General features: G+C 39.2%; 1 protein-coding gene across 8 annotated transcripts in view; it reads left to right on the forward strand.

The window, feature by feature from the left end:
* The window catches only part of WRN (WRN RecQ like helicase), a 138,212-nt gene extending 115,276 nt beyond the window's left edge, over positions 1 to 22,936 (forward strand). For 3 of the 8 annotated variants that reach the window (XM_051834121.2, XM_051834114.2, XM_051834123.2), the window contains 5 exons: positions 4,095 to 4,257; positions 14,293 to 14,510; positions 17,521 to 17,652; positions 19,976 to 20,107; positions 20,763 to 21,605. In XM_051834121.2, coding sequence (XP_051690081.2) covers positions 4,095 to 4,257; positions 14,293 to 14,510; positions 17,521 to 17,652; positions 19,976 to 20,107; positions 20,763 to 20,873 — 756 coding nt within the window. In that variant the 3' untranslated portion in view covers positions 20,874 to 21,605. Of the gene's footprint in view, positions 1 to 4,094; positions 4,258 to 14,292; positions 14,511 to 17,520; positions 17,653 to 18,922; positions 18,975 to 19,975; positions 20,108 to 20,762 lie in introns of those variants that run through there. The other 5 variants (XM_051834127.2, XM_070068523.1, XM_017339061.3 and 2 more) reach the window with 3 other exon arrangements.
* Positions 22,937 to 23,281: the final 345 nt, after the last annotated feature.

The following is a 23,281-nucleotide window of genomic DNA, read 5'->3' on the forward strand; positions in this document are numbered from 1 at the left end:
ATTTTTCTTTTCTTTTAAATTTAACTTTATTTTATTTAAGATAAGCAAATTTCATGTATTTTGTATACACATATTTAAGAACATAGTGATACTTCCAACCCTACCCTTCCTCCTGCCCATGCTCCTAGCTTTCTTCTATTATTCCAAACTCTCTTAATTTTTACAGTGATCTACTTTCAACTCAAAAGATTAACTCTGGACTAAGTAAAGAGTTCAACAAATAGAAGAAAAAAAAAAACTGTTTCTCAACAGTAGGGACGAGAGCTTTTTTTCTCTTGGGAAAATTCCCAGGAGTGGGATTGCTGGGTCCTATAGTAGATCTATTTTCAGATTTCTGAGTTTTCTCCATACTGTCTTCCATAGTGCCTATACCAGTTTACATTCCCACCAACAGTGGATTAGAGTGTTGATTTCTGTGTGAAAGCCATTCTAACTGGGGTGAGGTGAAACCTCACTGAGGCTTTGATTTGCATTTCCCTGATGGCTAGAGATCCTGAGCATTTTTCATGTGTCTCTTGGTCATTTGACTTTCCTCTTTTGGAAAATGCCTGTTCAAGTCCTTTACCCATTTCTTAATTGGATTGTTTGTTCTGTTGTTGAGTTTCTTGAGCTCTTTTTAGATTCTGGATATTGATCTTTTATCCATTTCATAGTTTGCTAATATTTTCTCCCATTCTGTTGGTTATCTTTTCTGAGTTTTTCTTTTGCAATTCAGAAACTTCTCACTTTGATGTAATACCATTTGTCTGTTTTGGCTTTGGTTGCCTGTGCTTCTGTGGTCTTTTCCAAGAAATCTGCCTATGCCAGTGTCTTGCAGAGGTTCCCCAGTGTTCTTTTCTAGTAATTTGATGGTATCAGGTCAGATCAGATTTAGATCCTTGATCCATTTTGAGTTGATTTTTGTATGAGGCATAAAGTAGAGATCCTGTCTAATACTTCTGCATGCAGAGATCCAATTTTCCCAGCATCATTTGTTGAACAGACCATCCTTTCTCCAGGGATTGATTTTACCTCCATTGGCAAAGATTAGTTGGTTGTCGATGCATGGATTGATTTCTGGAGTTTCTGTTCTGTTCTGGTCTACATGTCTATTTTTTGTGCCAGTTGCAGGCTTTTGATTCTAACTGCCCTGTAGTATGTCTTGAAATCTGATATTGTGATGCATCTAGCTTTGTTTTTGTTATCTAAGATTGCTTTAGCTATTCAGGGTATCTTGTGTTTCCATGTGAATTTTAGCATCATTTTTCCTAGATCTGAGAAGAATGTCACTGGTATTTTGATTGGGATTGTGTTGAAACTGTAAGTTGCTTTCAGCAGTATGGATATTTTGATGATATTAATTCTTCTAATCCACAAACATGGAAGATTCTTCCATTTCTTGGTGTCGTCTTCTATTTCTCTATTAAATGTTTTGTAATTTTTACCATAGAGATCTTTCACCTCCTTAGTTAAATGTATTCCAAGGTATTTAATATTTTTGTTGGTATTGTGAATAGTATTGATCTTATAAATTCTTTCTCAGCCATGGCATTGTCTGTGTATACAAAGGCTATTGATTTTTGTGCGTTAATTTTATATCCTGCCACTTTACAAAACTCTTTTATGATTATCTTCAATTTCAAAGCATAATAAAATATCATTTTCTTTTTCTCTTAGGTCTACCTTTGTCACTTAAGTAACAATGTATAATTTGTGTTCTGTTAAGCACATTTATAGCTCAGGGACCTTGCAGCAGCAATATTTTAAAAGCCTTTTTAAAAAAGAGTTAAAGACCCATTAGTATATGTACTGTTGAGAAACAGTATGTAAGACATGTTAAGTTTTATAAAAAAAGGAAGCTACAAAGCAGGATGAAAAGCCAGTATCTAAATGTGTGTTTATATGTGTGTGTGTATGCCTGCCTAGATAGTCACACATCCTTGTATATGTATCAGAAGTATATATGGTATCTCTGGAAGGATATACAAAAGAGTGGAAATAGGCCGGCGCTGCAGCTCACTAGGCTAATCCTCTGCCTTGCGGCGCCGGCACACGGGGTCTAGTCCCGGTCGGGGCGCCGGATTCTGTCCCGGTTGCCCCTCTTCCAGGCCAGCTCTCTGCTGTGGCCAGGGAGTGCAGTGGAAGATGGCCCAAGTCCTTGGGCCCTGTACCCACATGGGAGACCAGGAAAAGCACCTGGCTCCTGGCTTCGGATCAGCGCGGTACGCCAGCCACAGCGGCCATTGGAGGGTGAACCAACGGCAAAGGAAGACCTTTCTCTCTGTCTCTCTCTCTCTCTCAATGTCCACTCTGCCTGTCAAAAAATAATAAAAAAAGAGCGGAAATAAGTTTTAAAAGACATGTTTCACTCTGTCCTCTGGTACCTCTGGTATTGTGTGTGTGTGTGTGTGTGTGTGTGTGAGTGTGTGTTTCAGTGTGCTTGATGCTCTTTGCAGAATACCTAATTACTGTAAAAAATAGCCATACTTAATTTTTCTTCATTGTTCTAACAAATTCTTAAGGCTGTGGGGTTTTTTGGTATACAAAATAGAGAGTGAGATCTCTTAATGGAATTGAGACAGAATGAAGCTTCCAGCTAAGCTTAATTCATTTGAGTTCCTGTCCTCTCGGACATTAAATTGACTTGGAATGAATTATAAGATCCAAAGCCTGTCTTCCCTGTTATCCATGCCTCCATCCACTAGGCTGCATTGCACATTTTTTTTAATCCAGGTTAAGGTCTACCATAAATAAGGCTAAACTGTCCATAGTTTCTCTTACTCACTAGTAAATGTTGCTTAATTAAAATCACAGTTACACACACAAAAAAATAATTTTATTATACTGTGTTTTAATGAAGACGTATGGTGATTAGGAATTTTAAGTGTAATCTCATATATGCAGTAACTTATATGTTACATATGCCTGGATATACATAATCTGTGGGAAATGTGTATTATGAAAACACTATGTAAAAATTTCAAAAAAAATTTTATATCAAAATAAATACATCTTTTAATTCCATTTTGTAATAACTTTTTGAAGTGCCCATGCATAGATGGTAGAACTGAAGCTCATAACACATTGTGTGCATTCTGTTACTCAGCCATGACATGAGGTTTCGTGTATTATCTTATGTAGTCAAGGATAAAAGTGTGAAAATGGTATATGGTCATTGATGTCTTTAGGTATTGTTTGGTTGTATTTTACTTTGTGATATGGTGGTTAATTATCTGTATCTCCCAGGAGTCTGAGAATGGTTTGCCAGTTAACCACAAAATTAAACATGCCTAAGGACTAATTAATCAGGAGCAATAATACAATTAGTTTCAGGTAATCTGATGCCTGGTATCAAATAACCATGATATTATGCACACATGGTGCACACTTTCTAGTAGAAAAGGACATTTAATGAAAGTAATTTAAAACCTACTTTTGGAGGTTGAAAATAATGCTTTAAATGCTGTATTCTGTGAAAATAACAGGCTTTATACAATGCAGTCTAAATTCAGATCTCCAAAAAGTATTAGAAGAATATCAGAGTGTTTTGCCCAACATATATCATAAATGTATTTGTTTAAAAGGTGTATAAATATAAACAATTGCCCTAAGTTTAACCCAGTTAAGTTCTATATTAGGAAAATGGTAACAGCCCTTGTTAAATTATGGTATTTTATGTCTAGAGCAAATTTAAAACCTGTTCAAGTCTTCTCTAGAACTTGGTATAGAATGCATCAGGAGCCTATGTTATCACTAAGCCTTGTCAGATTTATCTTCTTGGACGTTTGTGTAACCAGAACTCCGTGTGCTGTTTCAGATCTATGGAGTATTGGATTGCAGTTTATTTTCAAAGGGTTGTGACAGCTTCAAGAATTAACATAGAATGACTTGTCTCTCTGCCCCTGATAGTAATTAGAGAAGGGTGATTCTGGGTGAAGGTTGATAGTGTGCATAGTTTTAATGAAATATTAAAATGCACATTTTAAATGAAGGGTTAGTCCATGGTTGATTTCTCAGTGACCGTTTACTACCTGAAGGTGTTGGACGTCTACTTTCCATGAAGTACAATGGAAACTGTAAAACACTCACTAGCTGTTTTGCTGTTCCTTCTCTAGGAGAGCATAGCTGAGAACAGGATTCTGCCTCTCACAGCGGTTGGCATGCACTTATCCCAAGCCGTGAGAGCTGGCTGCCCCCTGGACATGGAGCGGGCAGGCCTGACTCTGGAGGTTCGGAAGATCATTGCTGATGTTATCCGAAATCCCCCTGTCAACTCAGGTGAGAAGCATGTGCCACTCTGTAGCCTGAAGGACTGGAGTCACTGAACCCAGAAGTGAACTCGCCATCCACTCCTATTTCTCACCTTAACAGCCTTGGCTCTCTGCTCTGTGAACACCTGACTTTGGTGTTGCTTGTTGTTTAGAAAAACAGTCCCTCTCTCCATGATCACTCAGAGGAAAGTACACTGAGCAATTACCTGTCTTTGGTAGCCATAGACTACAGCTTCCCCTCCTGTCCTCAAACAGTGTTCTTTCAGCCTTGCCAACTTCCACATCATCACTTGAAAAAAAATCACACTTTTCTCCACTTCCATTCACAGCTTACTGACTGCTGGTTTTACTCTGACCCTTCCTGATCCCTTGTCATTGGTTTCACTTGAGTCGCCTTTGTAGTCAGCACAGTCCATGGCACCCATCACTGTGACGTGGAAGGGACAGACCAAGTTCTGTGAGGCCCCTTTACATGGATTTCCTCCAGTCACTCTGCTGCAGAAGCCCCACAGTGCTCCTGGAGATCAAGCTCCATGCTTGCTCTGCTGAATTCTCTCTCTTTTTTTTTTCTCTGATTGATTGATTTATTTGAAAGGCAGAGTGACAGAGTTCTTCCATCTGCTAGAAGATGGCCAATGGCCACAACAGCCAGGGCTGGTCTAGTCTGAAGCAGGAGCCTGGAACTCCATCCAGGTCTCCCACATGGGTACAGGGGCCCATGTGTTTGGGCCTTCGTCCTGCTGCCTTCCCAGACGCAATAGGAAGGAGTTGAATCAGAAGTGGAGCAGGGGCCTGCTCCGTGGTGTAGTGGGTAAAGCTGCCACCTGCAGTGCCAGCATCCCATATGGCTGCCAGTTCAAGTCCTGGCTGCTCCATTTCTGGTCCAGCTCTATGCTATGGCCTGGAAAAGCAGTAGAAAATGTCCCAAGTCTTTGGGCTCCTGCATCTGTGTGGGAGACACAAAAGAAGCTGCTGGCTCCTGGCTTCGGATTGTCCCAGCTCCAGCCGTTGCAGCCATCTGGAGAGTGAACCAGCGGATGGAAGACTCTCTCTCTCTGTCTCTGCCTCTCTGTAACTCTGCCTTTCAATAAATAAATTGTTTTTATTTTTTATTTTTTGACAGGCAGAGTGGACAGTGTGAGAGAGAGACAGAGAGAAAGGTCTTCCTTTGCCGTTGGTTCACCCTCCAATGGCCGCCGTGGCCAGCGCGCTGTGGCTGGCACACTGCGCTGACCCGATGGCAGGAGCCAGGTGCTTCTCCTGGTCTCCCATGGGGTGTAGGGCCCAAGCACTTGGGCCATCCTCCACTGCACTCCCTGGCCACAGCAGAGAGCTGGCCTGGAAGAGGGGCAACTGGGACAGAATCCGGCGCCCCTACTGGGACTAGAACCCGGTGTGCCGTCACCGCAAGGCGGAGGATTAGCCTAGTGAGCCGCGGCGCCGGCCTTCAATAAATAAATCTTAAAAAAAAAAAAAAAAAAAAGAAGAAGAAGAAGAAGAAGAAGTGGGGCAGTCAGGAACTGAACCAGTGCTCTGCTATGGGATGCCAGTGTCGCAGGTGACTGCTATGCCACAATGCCAGGCTCACCTGCAGAAATTTTTAAGTTATTATCAATTTTTTTAGAATTAGGACCCTTAATTTAAACACAGAGAGGCGGACACGTATCTCCCATTTGCTGGTTCACTCTCCAAACGTCTACAATAGCCAGAGCTGGGCCACACTGAAGCCAGTAGCCAGAAACCCAGTGTGGGTCTCCTGTGTGTGGAGGAATCCAAGTACTTGGGCATCACCTGCTGCTTTCCAGGGAGAGCATTAGTAGGAGGCTGGAATTGGGAGTTGACCCTAGACTTTGAACCTGGCACTCTGATACGGGGTGCAGTTGTCTCAAGCAGCATCTTAACTTCTTTGTCAGTTGCCGGCTCTGTAAATAGAGGTCTGTTAGAGGAGTCCCCCCAAAAATGTGCAGTTACAAACTTGGTGTGTTGTAACTCAACAGAGCTGATCTTTTTTTAAAAAAGTCAGAACAGAGCAGTGGCCATACAAAAAGCCTCATCTCCAAAGCTACAGGGCTATCAATTACTTTTTATTACCTCAAATTCTTTCCCACCTAGGAAAAACTGTAAGGCCCTCCCCAAGAATTTGGAAATAAGGTCACTCTGAAAGCACAATTCATACTGCACCTAATTGATCAGAGCAAAAATACTCAACGTTCTAGGCTGGAGCCAGACTTTAGCGAAGGTCTATGAGCAGACACCCCTCCTGCACTGGGCGTTGATCCACAGTGGACGTGCAGGTGGCGCTAATCGAAGTTCCAGGGTGGGGAGAGGGAGACAGACTTCAGATACATTCGAGGCCTGTTGATGGTTACGCCAAGAACGCATTTGAGGCAGGCTCCTAACAGCTAATTCTGTTTCTGTATTACTTTGTGGCTTTCTGGTTATAAACTGATTTCACAAGTAGATCTGTCTACAGGGAGAGCGTGCACCAGTCATGCCAATCTGAATATGTGATTCTTGTCAACGCATACTTGTAAACTGATAAACTGGCATTCTGTATATGTGTCTATGCTAAGATGACATTAGGTTTCTAAATTTGAAAGGTGTTGGCCAAAACCTGGACTGCACAGTCGGATATCCAGAACTCAGCTGTGAGGCCTCGTATGAGAAAGTAGCTGAGTCTTCTGGGCCAATCTTTCCCATTCCAGCAGCTAAATTTTGCTAGAATTTAAGACAGGAAGGAAGCTAGCAATTATTTTGTAAGGTTAGAGTTGTAGCTGTGTAAATGTGTTTCTCCAATGAGACAGCATTTTAGGGAAAGCCAAAAGCTTTCTTGATTTTAATACTCGGGAACTGTTTTTTTTCTTTTAAATATGTTGGCTTTCAGTTCTCAGAGAAGTGCGCGTCTTCCTGAGACGCTGAGCCGTAGACAATACTCTCTGAGTCTGTGCGGTTTTCCCCTTTCGCTTCTGCTGGTCGTGACTGCCGCCCACCTTCCTTTAGTCCTGATGGTGTCCTGGTCGGTAAGGAGCAAAGGCTGGTTCGAGTCTTGGCTGCTCCACTTCTGATCCAGCTCCCTGCAAATGTGCCTGGGAAAGCAGTAGAAGATGGCCCAAGTGTTCCATGTCTCCCACTGCACCCATGTGGGAGACCTGGAAGAAGCTCCTGGCTTCTTGCTTTGGCCTAGCCGAGCCCTGGCTGTTGAGATCATTTGGGGGAGTGAACCAGCGAATGGAAGATCTCTCTGTGTCTGCCTCTCTCTGTAACTCTGTCTTTCAAACAAATAAAATAAATCTTTTTAAAATATTGAAGTGCTATTAATTTTTTTCTAAAAAATATAATTTCAAATTTGTGGAAATTTAGATTTGGAGCATAAATTGGAAATCAGATTTTCCCATTCCTTCTCCTACCTTGTTTCAGAGGTAGGAATGAGACCTAGAGAATTGCAAAATTGTTTTTGCACTGTGTTTGAGGTCAATAACTGAGCAAGTTTTTCACTTTTTTTATACTGAGCAAGTTTTTCTTTTTGTTAGTGTTGTACTGCAAACTAAATTAGAAGGAATAAATCTGCAATTTCTAATCTTGATATGGGTTTTTTAATAAACCTCTAACTTGAGAGTAAAATAAATTGGTTTAGTTTAATAATTTTACATATATAATATCTTTATCATATCTACATTCTGAGTTTAACTATTTAAATTTCTGATGTTAGATAAGTTAAAATCAGTCCAAATATGTAAACATGGAAAATTATTTATGATTGAACAACCTAATTCAACAAATATCAGGAAATGAGATAAATATTTGGTGATGATTATTACTAAAATATTAGTAACATCACCACCAAACACAATATAGTTTTAAATAATTTTTTGTTCAGAGATAAATATTAAAATTATAAAAAATAATAGGGAAAAAATTTAGTTATTAAGCACTATTTCGTCTGTCTGTGCACTCTATGTAGTTTACACATTTAATATGAAAATATATTTTTGTAACCCAATTCTGAAGCCAAAATCTAGAAAATTTAAAAGGTTGTGATAACCGTAAGTTCTTTTCTGTCTTTTGGTAGTGCATTTGTAGTCTGTGAGATATCACTGATTGATGTTAGGTTTTGCTTTTGTTTTCTTGTTTTTCACTGATAAAATATATCCTGTTACTGGAGGGAACATTGTTGAGTTACAAATGATAGCAAGAAATGAAGGCGTGCACACTACATTAATGATTCAGATGTGTTATTTTCATTTGTTTGTTGCTTTATCACATGATTCAGCATTTTAATGAACAAATTTGAAATCTAATTTTGCATAATCTTGAATTGAGAAATTTTCTGTATTATAATATAGTCTCTGCTTAAAGGAGGATTTGTGAATTGAGAAACTGTATCTTTCCTGCATTTTCATATTATCTCATTTGCTAAATAGGTTTTGTGTTTGTAACTCTTGATGTTGAAAGGAGCCTGTGTGTTTTTAATTCCTTTAGTTTTTCTGTGTTTATAGAATTCTTTTATGGGGTTGAGATTTCAACTATGCTCAGTAACAAACTAAACAAGACCCTTAATGAGGTACCTAGATAGTATTTTGAATAATTTCATCCTCCCATTCTTTATGTGCATATAACTGGAAAATTAAGGGCTTCCGAGGGACCTGCCCCCAAACGAGTGGTAATATGATCTCTTAACATCCTGTTAGGAGTGCAGCCAATGTTGTCTTTCAATTCCCCAGCAGGTATTTTCAGCACTTTTTTACATGGAAAGTTGGAGCAGAACAAGGTGCATCTTTAAAGCTAGATACCTCTTATTGCCAGATACACAGGTGTCAAGCAGGATATTTTTAAGATTAGAATTAATATGTGTACTTATGGAGATGAATAAGAAAATATATGACTTTTCTAATTATATCTAGAAATTACATTAACTTTATATATTTACTGAATTATCAGCAATGGTTTAACACCATAGGCAAATGTTTATACTTTATAATTTTATGAAAAAAAATTCTGATTTTAGAAATAATTGATTTGGAGGCTGGCATTGTGAAGTGGGTTACGCTGCCCCTTGGCATGCCTGGATCCCATACCTCAAGACTGCCTGGGATCAAATCCTGCCTGTGTATCCAATATAGCTTCCTGCTCATGCGCACCCTGGGAGACAGTGAATGATGACTCAAGTACCTGGGTCTCTGCCACCAAATTTGGGAGACTTGAATGGAACTCCTGGCTCCTGGCTTTGGCCTGGCCCAGCCCTGACTGTTGCAGGCATTTGCGGAGTAAATCAGTGGATAGACGATTTCTCTATGTTGTTCTGCCTTTCATATACACTAAATTTTTTTAAAAAGAGAAATAATTGATTCAAATTGGAATAAAAGAAGTTTTCCTTTAAAAATAATTTGTTTAGCCCATGATGCTCTGACAGTTCAAGCTTGTGTATGGATCCCCCCCCCCCCCAAAAAAAAACTGATTAGTAAATACTGCGTTTGTAGTATGAAGAAATTAAGGATGTATAGCTTACTTATCTAAGTTTTGAATACTGGCGCCAATTTGGTGACACAGCAAGTTAAGCTGCCGCTTGCAACAGTGGCATCCTATATTGGAGTGCCAGTACAAGTCTCTGATCCAGCTACCTGCTAATGTACCTTGGAAAGCATCGAATGATGGCCCACATGCTTGGTTCCCTGCCTCCCACTTCGGAGACCCAGATGGAGTTCCAAACTTCTGACTTTGGTATGACCCAGCCCAGTCCTTGTTGTTGTGGGCTTTGAGAGGTGAACCAGCAGATAGAAAAATCTCTCTCTCTCTCTCCTCTCTCCCTCTCTCTCTCTCTCCTCTCTCCCTCCCTCTCTCTCTCTCTCCCTCCCTCTCCTCTTTTTCCTCTCCCTCTCTCTCCTTCTCTATCACTCTGCTTAAAAAAAAAATAAACAAAGGCCAGCTTCATAGTGTAGTGGGCAAAGATGCCACCTGCAATGCCGGCATCCCATGTGGGTGTCTGTCAAGTCCCAGCTGTTCCACTTTCAATACAGCTCCCTGCTAATGGTGTGGGAAAGTGGTGGAAGATGGTCCAAGTGCTTGGGCCCCTGCCACCCATATGGGAGACTTGGATGAATCTCTTGGCTTCTGACTTCAGCATAGCCAAGCAGTAGCCATGTTGGCCATCTGGGTGTGAACCAGAGAATGGAAGAGTCTCTCTGTCTCTGTCTTTTCCTCTCTCTGTAACTCTGACTTACAATATAAATAAATAAATCTTTTTAAAAATGAACAAGTGTAATTTTAACAATTTTATTAACCCAACATATTTTATCATTTCAGGATAAATCAATGTAAACATTTAAAATTTTTTTTGAGAAAGAGAGTGAGATTGAGAGAGCTCTCATCTGCTGGTTTACTCCCCAAATACCTGCAACAGCTGGGGGTGGGGGTGGGGGACTAGGCTGGCACTGAATCCAGATCTCTCATGTGGCTAACAGTGCCTCAACTAGTTGAGCTGTCTCCTGCTGCCTTCCAAGATCCGCATCAACAGAAACCTGAATTGGAAGCCAGAGCCAGGACTGGAACCCATACAATGTGGGACACAGACATGTTAATTAGCACCCCAACTTCTTGGCTGATGGCCCACTCCTGTCACAGTTATTAATGATATACTTTGTGTACTCTTTCTGTGACAAACCTTTGAAATCAGGTATATATGTTAAATTTACAGTGTATCTTCTCAAACTAAATTTAATGATAAATACTTGATATGTATTTAGCTTTCATAAAATTTATAGGGAAACAAAGTAGATTAACATAGCCAAGTTGTTTTAAACATACTTAAAATTTTTCCGGTTACTGAATCAAATTTTAGTTTCTAAAACTAAATTAATCGAAGGACAACTTACTATTTTATTCCTCTTAGTATTTTTTGTTCTACTTAGTACCATTGGTTGAACTCTTTAATTAACACATACTTATTCTTAAGCATTTAAATTTAACTGAAAAGGATCCCAGTTAAATATAAGAGTGGGAATAAGAGAGGGAGGAGATGTACAGTTCGTCACATGCACACTCGGACTTACCCCTAATGGTAGAGCTAGAAACGTGCTATGGGATCAATCAATCCCATCAAAGTGGCATGTACCAATGCCATCTTACTAGTCAACGTGATCAGTTTAAGTTCATAATTGATCATTATGATAGGATTGAGTGTCAAAGGAATCACATAAACAAAACTAGTGTCTGCTAATACTAACTGATAGAATTGAAAAGGAGAGAACAATCCAACATGGGAAGTGGGATACACAGCAGACTCATAGAATGGCACCTACTCCCCATGTAAGATCTCTGTCCTTAAAGTGTTGTACTATGCGAATTAACGTTAAAACTGCTACTCAAACAGTACTTTATACTTTGTGTGTCTTTGTGGGTGTAGTCTGTTAAAATCTTTATTTAGTATATACTAAGTTGATCTTCTGTATATAAAGATAATTGAGGCCGGCGCTGCGGTTCACTTGGCTATTCCTCCACCTGCGGCACCGGCACCCCGGGTTCTAGTCCTGGTTGGGGTGCCGGATTCTGTCCCGGTTGCTCCTCTTCCAGGCCAGCTCTCTGCTTTGGCCCAGGAAGGCAGTGGAGGATGGCCCAAGTGCTTGGGCCCTGCACCCGCATGGGAGACCAGGAGAAGCACCTGGCTCCTGCCTTTGGATCGGCACAGCGCCGGCCATAGCAGCCATTTTGGGGGGTGAACCAACGGAAGGAAGACCTTTCTCTCTGTTTCTCTCTCTGTCTAACTCTGCCTGTCAAAAAAAAAAAAAAAAAAAAAAGATAATTGAAAATGAATCTTGATGAAGAATGGGATGGCAGAGCGAGTGGGAGATGGGATGTTTGCAGGTGGGAGGGAGGTTATGGGGGGAAAAGCCGCTATAATCCAAAAGTTGTACTTTTAAAATTTATATTTATTAAATAAAAGTTGAAAAAAACTAAATTAAATTTTGAATTAACTAGAATTATTGAAACTTAAAAATTCATTTCTTCAGTCATTACTTAGAATAAGAATCCCATTTTCAGGAATCTAAAAGTATGGAAAGGCATGTGCGATGTGACGATCAACAGAACGTTATTTTCCCAAAGAAAATTTGAAGGTAAATGAAAGGGAACTTGAAGTAAATTCTGATTCACATACACAGTCGAAAACTCTGCCAGTAAGAAATGATGAAGTAGTAAAATTGGTGGAATTTCATTGGTGTTAGGAAGGTATAATGACCAAGGGACAAATAAAATTTTACTTTAGTTGCTAGATAGAATAGTTGTCTTGCTGAATTTATTACATAGAAAGGAATCTTGTCCTTTCTGAGATAAAATTTTGCTTAGCACCCATCTTAGATTTTAAAACTTCAATTTAATACTTCAGTTAACAGGGCCAGCACAGCAGGTTAAGCCAACACAGTGGGTTAAGTCACCACCAGTGATGCCAGCTTCCATGTAGGCTCTGGTTTGAGTCCTGGCTGCTCCGCTTCTGATCCAGCTCCCTGCTAATGAGCTTAGGAAAGCAGCAGAGGATGGCCCAAGTACGCGGCCTCTGCTACCCAATGGGAGACTCAAGTGTAGTTGCAGACTCCTGGCTTCTCCCTGCCCAGTCCTGGCCACTGCAGCCATTTGAGGAGTGAACCAACAGATGGAAGATTTTGATCTCCCTCTCTGTAACTTTGCCTTTCAAATAAATAAATAAATATTTTAAAAATTAAAAAAACTTTCATTAAAATAGTTAGATAACCCATTGTCCTAGTTTCTGTCAGTTGTGAAACCTCTTCCTGACCTTTTTTAATCATCGTAGGCTGCAGTGTTTTGAGTAAATCCTAGAGTAGCAAGCTCAGATCTTTAAAGCTAAGAATACAAACCTGAAAACTATAATAATTTAAGACCAGCCTTCCTGGGTAGCATTTCTGACTGCCAGTTTGAAGTGGGTCAGAATGTTTCATGCATTTTGTGGATTACATGAAGGTAAGTAGCTTCTAAGCTGCCTAGTTTTACCATATTCAGAGTATTGCAGGTGAATGGGGCGTGGGCAGGAAGTGCTTGAAACATAAATAGTTGTCTGTTTGGCGGGGGGGATGCTGTAATTTGTAGAAGGTATGAAGAGATTGACACAGAATGAATTCGTTCTGTTGAGTTGCAAAAGATGAACAGTCCCTTGATCCTAGAAATCCGGCATCTTTTTCCCAGAAAGCTCATCTGGCTGATATGCATTGTATTAGTAGATGTCTTTTATTATGCTACAATATCCATTGAAAGCTTCCTTTCATTAGAATCTCATTTACAAGCGTGATTAGCTTCTATTTCAAGAATAAATTATCTGTAAGAAACATTAATTTATAATTGATATTTGAAATTAGAAGTGGTTTCCTTAGAAACAGTTCTGTGCATGGTTGTTTGGATTCCCGGGACAGCCCATAAAAAAGCTGGAAACATGATTTCCTCAGGGTCAGCGGTACTGACCTGACTCTGGGTTGAGGTGATGTGGAAGTGCTGAGGAAATCTGCATTTTGTAGGGCTAAAAGTGTTTGGAAGAGGAAACATTTTCTTTGGCAACCTTCTTCCTCCCATTCTAGAAAATAGCTATTTTCAGGCTGGCGCCGCGGCTCACCTCTGCCTGCGGCGCCGGCACACTGGGTTCTAGTCCTGGTCGGGGCTCTAGATTCTGTCCCGGTTGCCCCTCTTCCAGGCCAGCTCTCTGCTGTGGCCCGGGAGTGCAGTGGAGGATGGCCCAAGTGCTTGGGCCCTGCACCCCATGGGAGACCAGGAGAAGCACCTGGCTCCTGCCTTTGGATCAGCGCGGTGTGCCAGCCACAGCACACTGGCCTCAGCGGCCATTGGAGGGTGAACCAACGGCAAAGACCTTTCTCTCTGTCTCTCTCTCTGTCTCTCACTGTCTACTCTGCCTGTAAAAAAAAAAAAAAAAAAAAAAAAAAAAACAGAGAGAGAGAGAGAATAGCTATTTTCAGGTCATAGGTTATCTAAAATGTTCTGCATAATTTATTTTAAAACGTGGGTTTTTTTTTTTTTTCATCTTTTACAGATATGAGTAAAGTTAAATTAATTAGAACGCTAGTTCCTGAAAACATTGACACATACCTTATCCACATGGCAATTGATATCCTGGAAAATGACCATGACAGCAGACCGTCAGGCCACAGAACTGTATGTGATTCCAGCAAGAAGAGATGCTTCCCCAGTGCTGAAGAGAGCTGTTCAGATTCTAAGAGAAGCAAGGAAGAGACAGGCACTAATACCAAGGTATTAATTATATGTAGACTTTGCTTAAAGTGTCAGTCTGTTCAACCTGCAGATTCTACTACTGGAGTGATGTTTTTTGGATGTTTATAAATTCTAATTCAAGCTTGCTTTTTTTAATCTGTGTGCTAGATTTCCTTTGCTTTTTGTAACTATAATCTGAGAAAAGTGATTTTTAGAAGATAGTAAAATGAACATAGTCTGTCTATTTAGCTGATTTTGTAGAATGTCAACATAAATTTTATCTGCACCTCATACTGACTTCATAGCCTGAAAATTACTCTTTTCTTTCAGGAATGTGGTTAATAGATTTAAGCCTGTGGCAGTTTATGTAGTTAATGAAAATGGAAACAAACTTAATTTTAAATGTCCCCTACCCCAAGCTGATTTATCTCTCATTCTGTCCTATGTTATGTGCTGTTATCATTATATTGAATATGTATGATGCAAAGGTTGTTGTTGCTTAGGGTTCTCAGCATATCCCAATGGACTTTTGGTGTAGTCAGAGAAAGACTGTTAATTCAGTATTATTGTAGATGGTATGTTTTGTTAAAATCAAATAGATCATTGCTTTTAGAATGGGTGTTTAGCCTAGCAGGCAACATGCCTCTGTCCTGTATCAGAATACCTGGGCTCTGTTCTTGGCTCAGGCTGCTGGTTCCAGCTTTCCATCATTGCAGATCATAGAGCAGTAGTGATGGCTCAAGTAATTAGGTTCCTGCCATGCATGTGGGAGACCTGGATTGTGTTCCTGGCTCCGTGCTCCGGCCTGGCCCAGTCCTCACTATTGTGAGCATTTGGGGAGTGAACCAGCTAATGGGAGCACTCTCTTTCTCTGCCTCTCAAGTTAAATCAGAACAATAATAATAAAAACACTGCTCTCTGTGTGGTGTGATATGAGTTAAGTTTTCTGACAAGGTGACTCTCTTAAATGACTGCATAAATTTGAAAAATTGACCCTCATTATCTTTCAGGTATAAGATAACATTACTCTATGTTAAAAGTTTTTGAAAACTGCTGCTTAGCTAAAATACTAGTTTAGCTCATAGATGATAAATTCTTTGTGGTAGAAAATGGTGGTTAATATTTATATTAGAGCATTACAGACTCCATTTTAGTCCTAAGGTAATTTTTTATCAGATTTCCAAAGGTTAAGCTTCTTTACCTAATAGTTTAAAAATAAGCAGGAACTGGTCTTTTTAACTTCTGGACTTTAGTTTTTATATAGTTATGTTCTAAAATAAGCTAATGAAATTTAATTAGTTGGAAATTTTTACATTTTTTATAATTGTACTAGCTGTAAGAAGGACATTAAAGAAAATATATTTGGGGTGGAGTTAATAAAATACAGCTCCTATGCCCAGCCTTTTATTTCTGCAATCTCTACCAGATGCCTAAGACTATCATGTTCCCCAACTGCTACCAATAACTTCTTGCTTTTCTTGACTACTGAAGAGCATTTATAGTAAAATCTTATTTTTATTGCACATTAGTATATTTGCTTTTCTGTTATTGAAATAACATCAGATGCAAATAAGAGAGTGGGGAATTTTTTGGAGGTGGAATAGCAAGGGTAGGAGGAAAACATACTAAGCCTACCAGATTCTGAAAAATAGACCCAATTTAGCCCTTTACCGCCATGTCATAGAACCGAGGGAGTTGGGGCTGGGAAGCGCATTGGGAGGTGAGCGAGCCGTCCAAGCCTCTTCCCTCCATCAGCGTCCCTGTGCAGAAAGCTGCTCAGGTCACTGACGTTTGTTGGATGCCCATTTCAGAATCTTCCTACATTAACGTTCGTTTCTCTATGTACTTATTTTATAGCCTCATAGTCTATTTCATTTTATAACTCTGAGGCTTCTGATAAAAGAATAACATCATTAGAACAGATTCCTTATATTAGTTGACACATTGTTCCTTTATATCTATTACGTTTGCTATTAAGAAGCTCCATCATGCCTTTGTTTAGTGGTGTTGGTAGTTCTGATTCTCGATATATTAGATACTTAATAGGTTCTTTATATGCATAGGGATTTTTGTTTTAGCTTTGGGAAGGTCATAGTTTTATTTTTTTTTAAAGTTGCTAAGAATCTTTTCTTAAATTATACCTTTTAGTATTTCGCTCCATTGCTTTGTATTTCCACGTTCCATATTGGAGTGCTGGGTTTGAGACCCAGCTCTGTTCCTGATTCCACCTCCCTGGTAACAAGCACCCTGGAAGGCGGCAGTGATGGCTGAAGTAGTTGGGTTCCTGCCATCCATGTGGGAGACCTGAGTTGAGTTCTCAGCTCCTGGCTTCAGCCTGACCCAGCCCCAGCTATTGCAGGGAATTTGGGGAGTATTGCTGATGATCTCTCCGCCTTTCAAATAATTAATTAGTTAACAATAATAATAATAAGAGAAACGCTGTGAACTTCTTACATTCACCTACTATTGGGTTGGACAAAGGCCCTCCAGTTTTCAGATGTTGTCCTCAAGTTAATGTGACATAGTTTCCAGTGGCTGCCTGTTAGGGATTCTCCTGCTTGCCTCTGCTTTTTTCCCCTGTAGATGACTGTTACCATGTAGGGCTTAAGGGCTGTTGATTGGTTTATCCTTCTGTGCAGATTGTTTGGGTTGCTTGTAGCTACCCTAAACTTAGGTTCATTGTAGTGTAGATGATTTTGGCTTGACTGTCTGTTTCTCTATGCTTGAAAGCAGGGATTCAGAAAAGCTTGATGCTGTGTCACATTTTTCTTCTTCATTTTATTGACTGCATAAGAGAATGCATATAATATTTCCTCACCTGCCGTTGAGTTGGTTATACATTAAAATATATAATATTATTTATAAACCAGTTTAAGATACCCAAAAAGTGTTGAATGGATAATATTATTATAATGATCATTAAAATTCAATACTGTAGACTTAAGAATTTTCTTAAGCCCTGTTTTATAGGCATAGGTTTTTTTTTCTTTGTGTGGCCAAAAAAAATAGTACATGGTATAAATATTTTGTGCTTCATAAAATTTTTAAGGTTGATGGAATTCATCCTGGTAATTTTTCATTGAAAGATGAAAGCCACAGAAGGTCACTAAAACCAACATCTTGGAATCAGCCATCCTACAATTCAGAAATAGAAGATTTATTTGCAGATTCTCATATACCGGTAAAATTAATTTAAGAAAATGGTTTTCATGATACATGCATCAGGCTTGCTAACTAGTATATTTAGATTTGTCTCAAGTAAGATGCAATTAAGTGTGAAAATATAACTTTCTGAGTCGAAAATGGATCTTAGTGGAGAATGGGACTGGGAATGGGAAAGAGAGGGGGAGGAGGAGTGTGAGTGGGAGGATGGGTTTGGTGGGAAGAATCACTGTATTCCTAAAGTTGTACTTATGAAATGTAGAAGTTTGTATTTCTTAAATAAAAGGTTTCTTTGGGCAAAAATTAACTTTTATACTGTTTTTAAAGATTTTTATTTATTTATTTGAGAGGTAGAGCTACAGACAGAGAGAAAAACGAAGAGAGAGGTCTTCCATATGTTGGTTCACTCCCCAGATGGCTGCAACGGCCGGAGCTGTGCCGATCTGAAGCCAGGAGCCAGGAGCTTCTTCCGGGTCTCCCATGTGGGTGCAGGGACCCAAGGACTTGGGCCATCTTCTGCTGCTTCCCCAGGCCATAGCAGAGAGCTGGATCAGAAGTGGAGCAGTGGGATGTGAACTGGCACCCATTTGGGATGCCGGTGCCACAGGAAGCTTAGCCCACCACGCCATGGTACTTCCCCCTTGCACACTTTTCTAGTTGATTATATGTAAAGGTCCTTCAAAAGTTCATGGGAAAATTGAATTAAAAACTTTATTTTGCTGCACATTTTTGGAAGTCATACATAAATGTGAATTTTTTCATAAACTTTCTAAAGTCTTTCAGGTGTGTGCACACATAATCTTTAGAGAGTTAATGTTTTCTACTCTCAAATTAATGTTAATAGCTTGGTAATAGGTTTTGAAGAAATAAAAAATATATAAATATTGGGGTTGGTGCTGTGGCGTAGCAGGTAAAGCCACTGCCGTCAGTGCCAACATCCCATATGGGTGCTGGTTCAAGTGCCTGCTGCTCCACTTCTGATCCAGCTCTCTGCTATGGCCTGGAGAAGCACTAGAAGATGGCCTAAGTGCTTGGACTTCTGCACCCACGTGGGAGACCTGGAAGAAGCTCCTGGCTCCTGGATTCTGATCGGCACAGCTTGGGCTGTTGGCAGCCAACTGGGGAGTGAACCATCGGATGGAAGACCTCTCTCTCTTTTTCTGCCTCTGCCTCTCTGTAATTCTTTCAAATAAATAAATAAATCTTTTTTAAAAAAATATATAAATAGCCCCTTAATATTTTATTATGAATGCTGGGAGATACTGAAAGGCATTGTTTCCATGACTTAGACCTCATCATTAAAGTCCAGATTCTTACTGAGAATTTAAAGACATACTCAATGTAAGTAAGCGCATTTCTCATTTTTGTCAATGAAATAAGATTATATTATAATTATAGTACAAATGCTGATGATCATATTCTATAAAAGTATTATAGAAAATAAAAGACTTCAAATGATATTAGCTGCCAGTTAGCACCAGAAATAAATCAGAATGTATTTTGATGTTTCGCGTACATTCTCATTTAACTCTAAGCAATCCAGTGATTTTGGATACTGTTATTTGTATTTTCTATGTGAAGACATTGAGGCTTAAGTGACACACATAGTCGTTCATTTAGTTAAGTGGCTCAATTAGAATCAAAACCTAGTTCTGTCTGGTTTTAAAGCCTTTGAGTATTCATGGGATGCCTGGGTCCAAGTTCTCTTGCCTCTGATGCAAGAAAGAATTCAAGGACATGATGTAGGTAAAGATTAGCAGAGGAACAAGACTCATTGTTGCCTCAGGAATGCAGGCCTGCTCAAATGAGTTGCGCCTAGCGAGGTTTGGCTTCATCCCTTTATATGATCTGGAGGCATTAGGGGTGATGTGTGGGGTAGGATTTAACTGAATTTTCACTGGAAGTGATGTTTACAGTAGGATTTGAATACTACCATTTCCTTGACTTTTTGGGAGTCTCAGTAGTGTCATGGCATCAGGTGCATGACGGGAGTAGGAATCTCAGCCATGGTAATTTTGTTATAGTGATGTTACAGTTTCCGAGATCATGGCAGGGACACAGTTAGCAGCCCTATTGGTTTTTATTGGTTGGCACCTGTTCTGGGTGGTAGTTGCATGGAAGCTGTAATTTCTCACAGTACAGAAATGGTGGGGATTGGCAGAGTAGTAGGGAGGGGCTGGTGACCTCAGCTTCTGCTTGCTAGCCCCCTGCTCACCTATATCAGCAGTATTAGGCTATAAGACTTTTTTTTCTTGTACTCTATAACTATTTAAATGTCTTACTCTATTTTCTTCTTTGTCCTTATTATAATTTTAACCATTTTTCCCCCATCATGCACTTAGGAGCCAGGAACTCAATTGAGGCCTCCCACATGGGTGTCAGGAACCCAATTACCTGAGCCATCACCACTGCCTCCCAGTGTCTGTGCTAGCAGGAAGCTGGAGTCAGGAGCCAGAGCTGGGCATGGACCCCAGGTACTCCACTGTGGGACTGGCATGCCTTCCTCAGTCTTCACTACTGCAGCGACGCCTGCCCCAGCTGATGTTTTTTGGTTGTGTCTGTGGTATCTTGGCTACTCTGAAGGTGTTGTTGATTGGGCCACCCTTCCCGTCTGTCTACCACTGTGGCAATGGAAGTTGTGTTCTTCACATGCCTGATTCATTCATTCATTCATTCATCCTCCCTTTCTCGCGCTCTCTCCTCTCTCTCTTTCTCTCTCTCAGGGTGTGTGTGTATGTGTATGTGTGTGTGTGTGTGTGTACATGCCAGAAAGATAACTTCTTTAGAACATTTAATTCACCATTTTGGTCTTCCCAAAGCAAATACACTATACGACATAGGCCCAAAATCATGTCCAATTTTTTACTTACCAAATGCCTATGATTGAATGTCTAAAAATAGATAATTGGATGACAAATAATTGCCTAAAGTAATGATTTTGTCTCTTTTATTTATTTACTTTTTGACCCAGAAATAAGTTCTATAGATATCACTATTTTGATTTGTGTTGTGGGAGAAAAAAGTTTGAAAACATATTCAGGAGCCTATATTATTATGATTATGATTATTATTGCAATGTATGACATTTTCAATAGTACAAATATTTCTTTTTCTTTTTATTTCCCATAGACTTCAACTGAAACTTCAAAGAGAGTATTACCTGAGTGGTTTGCCAAAACAGTTTCTGATACCAGCAAGAAACCAGTGGCAAAAACAAAAAAAGAAGGTCTTTTTAGTTAAGTGGGAAATGACCAGAACCAGCTTGTGTGCCTTGGTGTATTAAAAGAAGAGAACTGTGTTTTGTTTCTTAAAACAATGAGGAGTAATGTTTAGCTTCAGTGCCAAAGTTAAGCTCATCTATTTACTGAAGAACTGTCAACTTAGATCAGCATTCACATAAACATTGGGTCAGCCTTCTATATTGGGTCTTTTGAGCACTGGAGTGAGTATGGCTTAGAATATTAAATTAGATTTTCTCTAAGATTGCTTAAAAAGACTGCATTCCCATCCTGTTTTCCACTGTGTTTATTTATTGAAGTAATATATTTGAAACATAGGATGTGCTGTGATTTGAATTAGTTAACAGATTAGTTGTGTGGTTAGTAGTGATAGAAAATATTCTTACATTACCAAAATTCTGCCTTGTAACTATAAGAAAACATAGTTATTTTATAAATTGTCTTTATTGCCATTTGAAGCAAAAAGGCATTAGAAGTATTAGATGGTATTAGTTGACCAGACCAGACCAATGAAAATAAAACATTTTGCAATCCATGTAAGTGGGGAAAAAATGTAAAATGATTCCAATTGCAGTAGGCAGCTGTGAGGGTACTTCAAAAAGTTGATCTTGGAAAGTGCACATTATCTTTTAATGTTTTCTGCAACTATTTTGATATTCCCTCTTTATGCACTTTGTATTTTATACAGTTTTTCTATTATTTTTTCAAATAAAACAATATGCTTCCTACTAAATATTATAAATTATATGTATATATTTTAGCTTTCATTTCCTTAGCTACCTTGAGTGCCTTTGTTTTTTGAAGATGTCAGAATTGTCTCTCTTATGTTGTGCAAATAGCTTAAATGTCTAAAACTCTAAACTGTGTTTATACTAAACTTTAAGCACTTTTCCATATGTTTTATAAATACATTCCATTGATTGATTTTTATAAGTAAAAATAACATTTTTAGTAAAAAGTACATGTTTATTGTAGGAGAACTAGAAAATCCAGATAAATGAAACAAAGACAATAACCTCCCTGTCATTCCAGGGATAAACACAGTCAACCCCTTGTGTATCCTGCCAGACCTTTTGGTATTTGCATGTTTCTTCTCATTATCATATGAACACAAGGATGAATTTTCATAGTAAAACAGCCTTCATACTGCAAAGTCCCCTGTATCATGGTTTTCCACATCCCATTACCGAGAGAGAGCTCTTGTTTAATATGTGATAAGTGGTTCTCCAGTCCTGTCTTCCACATTTGCGTGCCTCATGTGTGTATCTGTAACAGAGATCAATATTCCGTGTGACACAGTGGCACATATATAGGTGCTTTATGTGTGCCAGGAGAGGAACGCATTCATTTCCTTGAGTTGTGCATTGAATCAGCTGCTCTTCTTCATTGGCTACCATTTTTATTGAAAAGACTCACAGATCGCTGTAGATGGTCATTTAGACTTGTGTGTTTGGCAGACATTTGCTCAAAATAGAACCAAGTCAGCCTCTCGCTTCAGGGAAAACTGGTGATATTTGTTGCCACACAAAACTTGAGTTTTCTAGTAAAATTTGGAAGACTTGTGTTCCCTGGTGGGGGAACTGACAGCTTCCCTTAACATAAAGATTTTTCTTTTGAGATGGATGGTAATTAATAAATGTGACTTTCTGATTTTGTAAAAAAGGATTGTCAGTGTTTGGAAGATCTGTTACATTTAGTGACATGAATCTTCTGGATGATTAGTATGTATTGTTACGGTTATAACATGAGTTAAAAATCTGTTCCAAACAGAAGCGGTGGATTTTAATGTAGTAGAGTATGAAAAAGTTTGCTGATATGGTTTCAGATTATATATTGCAACTAATCTTTAAAAACTACCAGTTGTTCACTTTGAGTATAATTTCAAAAAAGGCAGTGCACCATTATCTGAGAAGACTATTAAAATACTCCTCTCTTTCCTAACTGTATACCTGTGTGAGCAAAGATCTTCATATACCTCAGCCGAAATAATGCGTCAGAATAGATCACTGAGCATCTAGCCCCTTCTGCTAAAGCAGACAATAAAGAGATTTGCAAAAATGTAAACAATGACACTCTTCTAATTTTTTTCCAATTTTTATATATTTATTAGAAAACAATCCAAGCATCTACAGCCAGTTCATTCCAGTTAGAATGGCTTTCTTACAGAAATCAACAAACAACAAATGCTGGCGAGGATGTGGGGAAAAAGGTTCCCTAATCCACTGTTGGTGGGAATGTAAACTGGTAAAACCACTATGGAAGTCAGTTTGGAGACACCTCAGAAATCTGAATATAGACCTACCATATGACCCTGCCATCCCACTCCTGGGAATTTACCCAAGGGAAATGAAAGAAGCAAATAAAAAAGTTATTGGTTAAAAAAATTATGTATTTATGTTAGCATACAAT

Source organism: Oryctolagus cuniculus, chromosome 2 (genome assembly GCF_964237555.1).
Source record: "Oryctolagus cuniculus chromosome 2, mOryCun1.1, whole genome shotgun sequence".
NCBI classification, from domain to species: Eukaryota; Metazoa; Chordata; class Mammalia; order Lagomorpha; family Leporidae; genus Oryctolagus; species Oryctolagus cuniculus.